Below are 10,829 nucleotides of genomic sequence, written 5' to 3'. Positions count from 1 at the left end.
AAATAAGAAAATTAAAAAATACATCGCCCTGACGCCCCACCCTGAAAATCGTCCGGCCAACCGAGCCGGCCGTTAGGTCCGGCCCCCGTACCCCACCCTGGTAACGGCCAGCCCCCCTACCCCACCTTGGCGACTTAGGCCCCCCACCCCACCCTAGCGACTCAACCACTGCCCCCCCTCTCGAACCCCAACCCCACTCGCCACCCCCACGAGCCGTTTTGCCGCTAGGGTTGGGCGGGGGATGGTCGTAGCTCCACGATCCACCGCGGCGGCCCAAAGACCCGCGAGGGTGGCGGGTCGATTTCGGGAATCAACCCGCCCCACCCCCCTCTCATGGAAAGACGTTGGGCCGCAGGGGTGGTGGGTCGATTCCCGGAATTGGCTGCCACCCTCGTAGGCTGTTGGGCCACCAGGATGGGGTGGGGAGCTGTGGCCAGACCCTGCCCCACCTTGGCGGCCCAATGGAAATAGACCTGCCACCCCCACGGGCCGTTAGGGTTGGGCAGGGGATGTCCGCAGCCCCCCGACCCACCCCGACGACCCAATGGCCCGCGGGGGTGGCGGGTCGATTCCGGGAATCAGTCTGCCACCCCCGCGGGCCGTTGGGCCACTGGGGTGGGGTGGGGTGCCAGGTAGCTAGCCCTACCGCCCCTAACCCACAGGCCCGTTTGGCTGCTGTGAGCATTATCGAGCCCACCATGCCCACTGCGAACATAGTGGATAAATTTGGCCCATAAAAATTTTTAATTTAAAAAAAAAAAAACTTCATTAAACTTATTTAATTTTACAATTTTCAAAGAAGAAAAATTAACTAACCTTTCAAATGCGAAAATCCTCTGTTGAATATGTTGTTGATAGCAATGTAGCTGCTCCACAAATTCGCTCCAAGTCTTTTAACGAACCTCAGAAAAACTTGATGTGATGTGAATAATAGTGATAATGAAATTTATTATATAAGTGAAATTACGGAAATACTTTACCGTACAGTTAATGTAGGATTAATTTGTTTTTAAAAAAATTTAACATGTTAATTTTGTTATGGCGATATAGGAAACTATGATAAAGTGAATATTATGGAATTGTTTTACAGCACGGTGAATGTGGGATTAATTTGTTTTAAAAGGTATTATAAAAATAAAAATAAAAAACATTCAATTGTCTAGTAAATATTATATAGTTTAAATATTAAATTAATTTAGGTAAAAGATTTAGTTTATAATTTTAAATTAAAAAATTTATTTCATAAAAAAAAAATTAGTTAAAATTTTTCAATAAATTGTAGAATGAAATAATGGAGGGAAAAATTTTGGCGAAAATTTTTGGAGGGAAAATTTCATTCTTTAAGCTATATAATATCATTAAGAGAGTCTGCATTTGTATCATTAAACCTCTTCTATTTGAAATGGATGGATTCTTCTGATAGTGAAGTTTCACTTTGTAAAGCATCAACATCTTCGTCGCATAACAACTCTATTCATATTGATGAATATAACGGAAATTCTTCCACTATGAATAGAGAGTAAATTCTTCCACTTAGTCCTAATCCTAAGGACTATAAGAGCATCACTAATGAAAGATGGGATGCAGAATTTCAAATAAATAAAGAATCACGGTTTCCACTTAGTCCTAATCCTAAGGAGTATGAGAGCAACAGTGATGAGGAGCATGATGAAAAATTTCAAAAGAATGGAGTGTCATGATGTCCACTTAGTCCTAATCCTATGGACTATGAGAGCAGTAGTGATGAAGAGCATGATGACGAATTTCAAAAGAATGGAGTGTCACGGTGTCCACTTAGTCCTAATCCTATGGACTATGAGAGAAGCAGTGATAAAGAGCATGATGATGAATTTCAAAAGAATGGAGTGTCACGGTGTCCACTTATTCCTAATCCTATGGACTATGAGAGCAACAGTGATGAAGAGCATGATGAAAATTTTCAAAAGAATGGAGTGTCACAGTGTCCTATTAGTCCTAATCTTATGGACTATGAGAACAGCAGTGATGAAGAGCATGATGACGAATTTCAAAAGAAGGGAGTGTCACAGTGTCCACTTAGTCCTAATCCTATGGACTACAAGAGCAGCAGTGATGAAGAGCATGATGAAAAATTTCAAAAGAATGGAGTGTCACGATGTCCTCTTAGTCCTAATCCTATGGACTATGAGAGCAACAATGATAAATAATTTCAACTGAATAGAGTGTCATAGTGTCCACTTAGTCCTAATCCTATGGACTATGAAAACAGCAGTGATGAAGAATTTTAAAAGAATGAAGTGTCACGGTGTCCACTTAGTCCTAATCTTATGGACTATGAGAGCAGCAGTGATGAAGAGCATGATGAAAAATTTCAAAAGAATGGAGTGTCACGGTGTCATCTTAGTCCTATTCCTATGGACTATGAGAGTAGCAGTGATGAAGAGCACGATGACGAATTTCAAAAGAATGGAGTGTCACGGTGTCCATTTAGTCCTAATCCTATGGACTATGAGAGCAGCAATGATGAAGAGCATGACGAAAATTTTTAAAAGAATGGAGTGTCATGGTGTCCTCTTAGTCCTAATCCTATGGACTATGAGAGCAGTAGTGATGAAGGACATGATGAAGCACTTAGTCCTAATCTTAAGGACTAGGAGAGTAGTAGTGACAAAGGACAGGATGTAGCATTTTCTTTTTTTTCCCGTAGAAAAAGTCGTAATTTCCATTAGCAAAAAGAAATTACATTCTGTAGATGTAAGACATATGCATAGTGAGGCTGACTACCTCTCATAACAGTAGCAGAATTATACACAGTTTATTTCGACCATGTACATTCAGCACAACAGAAAACCATTTACCTCCACGCAGGGAGTTTTCTGGACTCATATAGTTTAATGTATCATAAAAAAACCAGTGATATACTTTGTTATAGTGCTCCACGCAGGGAGACTTCAGAGTATGTAACCGTATAGAAAAAACTAGCAAAAAGCCGGCCTGTGGCGACCGGATAGAAAGTCTGTAATATATAAAAAAACATTCGAGTTTGCAGCGACTTCAAAACCGAATGCAAAAAACCTGTGTGGATAGGATGGATCCATCTTCAAAGCTAATTATCTCTTTGTGCGCGTGGATCTACAAAAGGCCTATGATAATGACGATGGAAAGTTCCATCCACTTCTTCCTCTATTAACCAGTCTTCCTCTTGCATTTGCGCTGCTTGCTTGGATAGAAGGTCTGCCCTTGAGTTGCGCTCCCTGTAAATGTGATAACAATCAAATTTTTCAAAAGCTGTTGTTAGCCTGTGTGTCTAATCCAATATATGTCTCAAAGAATAAACATTGCAGTTAGATTTTCTGTTGAGCCAGTTGCAAACAAGTTGTGAGTCTCCAAATAATTGTAGTTTTGTGCAACGATTTTCAAGAGCAAAGTGGATGAGGAATTTGGCTGTGGATAGCTCGGCATAATTGTTTGTGCCCCTTCCCAGGTATATTTGTAATTTGAAATAGTGTGCTTCCCGAAGGAAGAGGAGGGCTCCTCCCCCATAGCCATCTGCTTGTGCTGAGCCATCAAAATAGGCCCAGGGGTAAGATTTGACAATGTGTTCAGGGGTAATAGTTCGAGGAGGGGCAGGAGGGGGATCATCAGGGAGGAGAGCATAATCTGCCAGGATGTGTGCTCTGATGGATGGCCAGGATGGAGTTTTATGGTCAAATATTGCACGATTTCTCACCGTCCAGATACCCAGCTCATGAGGAGGGGAATGTTCCTTTCTTTGCCCGAGTGGTGCTCCAGCCAATGCAGCCAGGCTTCAATGATTGTCTGTCCATGCCATCGGTTGAGGGAGGGGAGATGGAAAGTGAGAAGGGTCCATTGTTCAATGACAACAGGGCAGGTAAGAAATAGGTGTTCAGTGTCTTCCTCATTGCACCTACATAAATGGCACCACACCTTTTTTTCAGATTTGAGCCTGTGGGAATTTTGTTGAAGAGGATGGCCCACATAAGCATGTGCGTTCTGGGGGCTGCTTTGAGAAGCCAAATGGCCTTCCACCACTGCTGTGCATTTTCAGGCTGAAATTGTTGCATAAGATGTTGGTACCCTTCCTTAGGAGTGTATGAACCATTTTTTGCAAGTGCCCATACTATCTCATCTTCCTCATCCGATATCATGATGTGTGCTTGAGTAAGGGAATCTGTATAGATCTCCCATTCTTGCCACCACTGTTCCGGGATGTGGAGATCTAGAGCTGTCTTCCAGTCCTGTTGGAGAAAGCTGGAGTTTTGTTGGTCTGCAATATGTGCTATATGAGAGACACCCTGGTCCATAAGGTATTCCGTTAGCTGTGCTGGAAGTTGATGGGCATTGCCACATCCAATCCAAGGGTCTACACCTATGCGGACTGCGTTCCCCTGATGTATTCTCCAAGTTAAACCTTCCCGGATGAGGGGGAGGGATGAGAGAACCGCTTTCCATATGTTTGAGTGTCTTCCGTTGTCCCTGTGTTCCCTGCGAATCCAGCTGAAAATGCTTTCCGGGGCGATATATTTCTCCACTACTACCCTTTTCCAGAGGTTGTTGGATGTGAGCAGTTGCCATCCTAGCTTTGCTGCCAGGGCTTTTGCGAATAAATCCAGTCTTTTTATGCCCCATCCTCCCCACTTCTTAGGCCTTGCTATGGTATCCCATTTGACCCAGGCAAAGAGGTTTCCCTGTTTGTTCCCCTTCCAAAGGAAACTGCAGCATATCTTTTGGAGTCTGGTTAAGATTCCTCTTGGTATCCAAGCCAGTGACATCCAGTATACCCGTGTTGCTTCCAGAACAGCTTTTATAAGGGTGAGTCTCCCAGCCCTGGTGAGGTATCTGTTATACCACACATGTAATCTTTTCTCCACCTTTGCAATAAGCCAGGTCCAGTCCGCAATTTTGTAGCCCCCGTGTTTCACTCGGAAGCCAAGATATTTCAGTCCTTCCTCCATCGGGTGTAGATGGAAAGGGAACCGATTTTTCGTATAGATGATCTCATGGGGCGAGCAGCCAGCTGCTGTGAGAGTGGATTTATGGACATTTATAATCATACCTGTAGCCTTCTGAAATAGATCAAAGACAAAATGTAAGGCAGAGGTGTCGGCCAGGCTTCCGTTTAAGAAGATGAGCACATCATCCACAAACAGAAGGTGAGTGAGAGAGCAGTTTTCCGTGATTTTTATCCCATTTATCCTTCCCCGCCTGTGTTCTGATGCGATCAACCTGCTAAGCCCTTCCATGATGAGAAGGAAAAGTAAAGGAGATAGTGGACACCCTTGCCGTAGACCTCTTTCAGCTGTGAAGAAAGGGGTAGGGGCACCATTTAGAAGGACACTGTACGACACATCAGATATACAGCTCATAATCCATTTGATAAACATATAGGGAAACCCCAGATGGGTGAGAAGCATACGAATGTATAGCAAGTTTTCCCTATCGAAAGCTTTGGAGAGGTCTACCTTAAGGATCATTCCTTTCAAGTGATTGCTTTGCATCGAGTGGATGAGTTCCTGAGCAGTGCCTATAGCTTCATGGATTTGGCGGCGATGGAGAAAAGCAAATTGTTCAGGGGATATATGGGCTGAAAGGATGGGTTTGAGTCTGTTCGCAAGGATTTTGACCATGATCTTGTAGAGGCAGTTGTAGAGCGAGATTGGCCTAAAATCATTGTAAGAGACAGGCTTGTCGGTTTTAGGAATGAGGGCAATGAAAGTGGCTTTGATGGCTGAGGGGATGTTGCCAGAGAGGCTGCAATGATTGATCACTTTGAGGAGGTCCTGGCCTAATAGCTCGAAAAAATCTAGGTAGAACTCTATGGACCAGCCATCAGGTCCCGGGCTTTTGTCCCTTTGGAACCCCCGTATGGTGGCTTCCAGCTCCCCCAATGTAATTTCTTCAGTGAGCTCAGCTGCTTCCTCTTCGTCCACAAACCTGGGGAAGAGCTCGGCTACTCTCATGATCTCTAGCAGACTTGCTTCTCTCGGGGCCCTATATATGTTTCTGAAGTGTGAGGAGGCTAGGAATGCAAGTTCTCTGGATGTATGGACCTGTTGGCTTTGTTCATTTTGCAACTCCCAGATGGTGTTGATCGCTTTCTGTCCGTTCGTGAACCGGTGAAAAAACTTTGTATTCTCATCCCCTTCCTTGAGCCAGATTGCTCTACTTCTTAATCTCCAGCTTGCCTCACGATCTCTTAGGACTTGTGTTCTCTGATTGATAAGGCCTTCATACTTGGCTTTTTGCTCCGGGGAGATATAGGTTCCCTCCGAGTGGGATTCTAGGTCTGCAATCGCTTGCTCTACAAGGGAGATCGTTTGGTCATCTTGTTGCCTCTTCTGGTGCGCCCATTTCCTGGATAGCACCTTGACTTCAGAGAGGTTCCTTACGAAGCAGGAAGCCGGGTCTTCTCCTTCGGCGAAAGGATGTGATTTCCAATAGTCTGATATTAGATTAATATAGGAGGGGTCCCGAAGCCATGTGGAGTTAAACTTGAAAGGGGCCTTGTGTTTCTGTTGCCTAGCTCCAACTTCAAGGTATATCGGTCTGTGGTCCGATATCCCTCCGCTTCCAACCCATTGCCTGGATCTGGGATGATTACAGTGGAAATCCTCCTTGATAATAAAGCGGTCCAGCCTCCTGGCAAGGCTATGTTCACCAGTTCGATTATTCTTCCATGTGTGTTGGATCTTTGCCGAGGTGATGTCTATCCAGTGATGATCCTCAAGCAGCTGCTCGAAAAAATCTGAAAGCGGGTCGATCTGCCCCAAATGTCCCCAAGATTCAACGTGGCCCTTTGAGAAGTTCAGATCTCCTCCTATAATTGTATTCTCGGCTAGGAGGAGAGGGGAATTGAAGAGCTTTCTCCAGAATTGTTCCCTGTTGAGGCAAGGTCCGTAGACATTTATAATTCTTAGATCCTCCTCCAGGTCCATAGAGTATATGTCTGCCCCCAAGAATCCAACTCCGCCCCAGATATTCTTCAGATTGATGGAGCTGGTCTTGAAACTGATAGCTATGCCCCCAGATCGCCCAGAGACATCTAAGGCGTAGAAAGACCATCCTGGCATCCAAGAGCCGAGGATGGATGTGACCAAGTCTGCTTTGCATAAGGTTTCTTGTAGAAAGATAATATCAACCGGTTCTGAGAAAAAGAGTTGTTTCAGGGCCAGTTTTTTCTCTGGGCTGGCCAGCCCTCTACAGTTGAAAGATAAAATCTTCATGGAGGGGGGTGAGGGAGGGTGTCCTTTGCTCTAAGAACCCTTTCGATGGTATGCTGTTTGCCCTGGATGACATCGTCCCCGGCTTGAATCTTGGCCTTGTTGATGGAGGAAGGTCTGCCTCTTCCTTGCTTGGGCGATAGGATGAGAGGCTCCGCAGACAGCCCAATGGCGTCCGCTTCATACTGCTTGGTGATCGAGCGGGTGGTGTACCTCGGTGTAGAGTTTACCGAGGGGGAGGGCGAGGGGAAGGAGAGGGGGGGGATGGAGGGAAGGGAACTGGGGGTAGGTAAGCCCGAGGGTTGAGGGATGGGGCAGGTCGTATAGTGAGAGCGTGTAGGGAGATGAGGCGGGCGGGAGACCTTGACCAGATCAAGGGAAGAGGGGGAAGAGGGGGGGGGAGCTTGATCGGGTGGGGCAAGGGGAAGGGGAGAGATAAACTCAAAGAATTAAGAAGCGAAGCAGAGACATTTAAAGGAAAAGACGTACCCGAAGAGAAAACAGCTCCTTTTGCAGCCTTTGAACGCGTCATAGGAGGAGATGGAGGCCGGATCGGGATCGTTCCTTGCTTCCTTTGCCGAGGTACAGGCGGCGCTTCCACTGTATCAGAGGTTATATTATGCTCCGTTCTGGGAACCGCCGCTGCCGGAGGGTCAGGTAGTCCCTCAGTAGTGGGTTGATCCTGAGTAATGGGGGCCTGCTGTGCTTTTTAGAGGAGAGGGCGGTCTTTGTAGAGGTGTCCCACTTGATGGCATCTTCTGCATCGATAAGGGATTCCTTCGTAGTCGAGTTTCCGCTTCCTTGAGGAGGATTTCCACTAGATGGTGATGTGTTCAGGCAAACCCCCTCTGGTATCAAGATGGACAAGAACCCTGGCATACGCCATCATCCCCGTCTGAATATAAGACTTATCTGACTCCATGAAAGTACCCAGTGAGTTCCCTATTCTTCTGAAGATGTCCTCGGACCAATACTGTAGAGGCAGGCCCGGGAGTCTGACCCATACTGGCCCGATCCCAATCTGTTCCGTCTCTGGGTCGAAGAGGGGCGTCCAACGTTTGAGGAGTACTAGAGCTTTTTCAAAATTCCAGAACGAAGACAATACCCAGCTCGTGTGGTCCGCCCTTGCGAATCTCAGTGCGAACCAGCCTCGCACGAATGTCTGGACAGAGGGGATTTCCGCCAGATATTGGCCCCATATCTCTGTGGCCCATGTCTTCAGTTTTTCCGTTGAGATGTGTCTGCCCCGAATGCGGCCCACAAGAACTCTGTCCGCTAGATCCATAGCGTCTCCCCACTGGATGTCTTCTTCAAGTCTAAGGATGACGTCCTCAGATCTAGATTTAAAACAACGTTGTTTCTTCAGGGGGCGGGAGGACATGCGTCTAGGGTTTTCAGGAGCCCTGGGCTCTACCTGTGGGGAGCTCGGGGGGGGGGGGAAGCCTCCGGGAGAGGGGGGATAGCGTGGTAGCTTCCAGATGAGGCCGGAGGGGGAGGGGGAGGGATCGGATCAGCGGGAGCAGGGGTCTTCGGAGGGTCAATGGGCAGGAGGGGGTTGACAGGGAGTCCCGGCTGAAGAGAAGGGCCGACGACAGTAGGGGAGGAATTTAAGCAGTCTGCAAGGAAACCGAGGGTAGCCGGAGATGGAGCAGAAAAAGTGGTCCAGGAGGAGGGTTCACCAGGGAGCAGGGAGGTGGGAATAGACGGATCGGTCGATAGAGATGGTTCCTCAAAGCTGGCGGAGAAATTTTCACTGTACATACCTCCAGAAGTCGAGAACGTGGAGCGCCAGATGGAGCTTTCAGCCAGCGGGGAGTCCAAATAGTCCACCTCGTCAATGTCCATGTCGCCAGCTGCTAGGAACAACCTCGAAACCAGGAAACCGCCAGGGATCGGCACCGACCGTAGGGGAAATCCGTTAGGGTTGAAACAAACTGGAGGAGTTAGGCACTCAGCCAGGTCGCGCAGACAGAAACCCTGTCGTTAGCGGTCGGCAAGGCTGAAGTAACCCTAGCGCCGGTCGAAAGAGTGAAAACCCGTGACGGGGTAAAAACCAAAGAGGGTAAAAAACGAGATGTGGGGTAATGGAAAGGAGGACCGAGCGGGGAGACAATGAGGGGTAAAAACCTCGGCACAGAGAACAAGTAATAGTGCAGGGAGACGGGGTCGGGGGAGGCTACAGGGCCGTTTCCGGCCTGTAACCCCGTTCATACGGGTCTCCGATGGTCCATGTTGCAGAGCCGTACCCTCCCTGCTATCGTTCCCGAATTAAGAGTGCTAATCTGGGCCTGGAATAGATAGATACAAGGCCTGTTTCAAATTTCCAGATTCTCACTTAAAACAAAAATATGAACTGTGAAAAGCCAAGTAAGACAATTTTCCAGAGAGGAGAATCTCTCTGGTGTTGAGTGTGCTTAGTCTCAATAACATTTTACTCAGGATGTAGCATTTTCATTAAGTAAACAGTCACATTTTCGACGTAGTCCTAATTCTATGGACTATGAGAGCAGCACTGACAATGCACATGTGGAAGAATATCCAATAAACATCGAGTCAAATTTTCCATTTAGTCCCAATTCTAAGGACTATGACAGTAGCACTGAAGAAGGGGAAGATGAAGAATATCCTCCAAGTCAGTATTGAAAAGAACAACTGATCATAGTGTGGATAACATTCTTCAAAATGATGATGAAAATGCTTATACAAATGATGATCCAATGATGGAGATGTTTCCAAGAAATATTGTATCGAGTAGGAGCAAAAATTTTCGTATCAATCCAAGATGTTCTAGTTATACAAGGGGTAGAGTAGAATATCTGACGAGGAGAAGTTCTATCAGTTCTCTCATTTCAAGTGAATGTTGTCAAAAAGATTGCTTGAAACATATGGATTTCAAATTTGCATTAGAGAAAAGGAAGAGATATTTTTCAATGAATAAAAGCATGCAAATTCATATTTAATTCGGTGCATGCAATCTACATTATCAGGTTATGATTATCATATTGGGTCTTTATTTATCTGTAGAAAGGCTTTCAAAATGTTTCATTCGATGAGTAATTTTCGTCTCTCGAGAATCCATGAAAATTTGGAAAAGGATCCCACATTTTATTCAAAAGTACGTCATAAACGACAGTTTGGGCCATTATCAAATATTGCAATGTCATGGATGAAAGATTTCTTTTCAAAGCATGGAGAGTGTATGCCAAATAGAGAGACAATACATATTCCTAATTTTTCAAGACAAGAAATCTACAACTTATACAAAGAATATGCAGAAGGTTCTGAGGGAATGGTCGTTTATTACATATCAATATTTTGTGAAGGTATGGAAGAAAGAATTCAACAATGTCTGTATTCCTAAGAAGACAAGGATGGGGATTTGCAGTACATGTGCTTCTCTTAACTCAAAAAGGGACAAAGGTGAAGGGTCAGAAAGAGGTAAGCATTCATAACTTTAACTTTTAAAATTGTATAGTCATCAACTATGAAAACGTATTTCTTAATGGCTTTCTTCTATGTTGTGTAGATTCAATTGTCAAAAAACTTCAAGAGCATCGCGAACAACAAAAAAGTGAAAGGAAAAAGTTGTACAAGCATCGAAAGAAGTGT

General features: G+C 45.6%; 1 protein-coding gene across 1 annotated transcript; it reads right to left on the bottom strand.

The window, feature by feature from the left end:
- Window positions 1-8,037: 8,037 nt before the first annotated feature.
- On the bottom strand, window positions 8,038-8,505 carry LOC149193808 (uncharacterized). The gene has a single exon (XM_089407443.1). It carries the CDS (start codon window positions 8,503-8,505, stop codon window positions 8,038-8,040), a length of 468 nt encoding a protein of 155 aa, XP_089263569.1.
- Between the last annotated feature and the right edge of the window lie 2,324 nt (window positions 8,506-10,829).

Source organism: Pinus tabuliformis, chromosome 2_2, assembly GCF_031772625.1.
Source record: "Pinus tabuliformis cultivar Carrire ecotype Pingquan chromosome 2_2, CPIR1, whole genome shotgun sequence".
NCBI classification, from domain to species: domain Eukaryota; kingdom Viridiplantae; phylum Streptophyta; class Pinopsida; order Pinales; family Pinaceae; genus Pinus; species Pinus tabuliformis.
Note: the sequence above shows the minus strand (reverse complement) of the source record. Positions and strands in the feature narration are given on the sequence as shown.

What these genes read in the sequence shown, in the direction of transcription:
- LOC149193808 (XM_089407443.1), bottom strand. Translation starts at nt 8,505, where the DNA reads ATGGATCTAGCGGACAGAGTTCTTGTGGGCCGCATTCGGGGCAGACAC.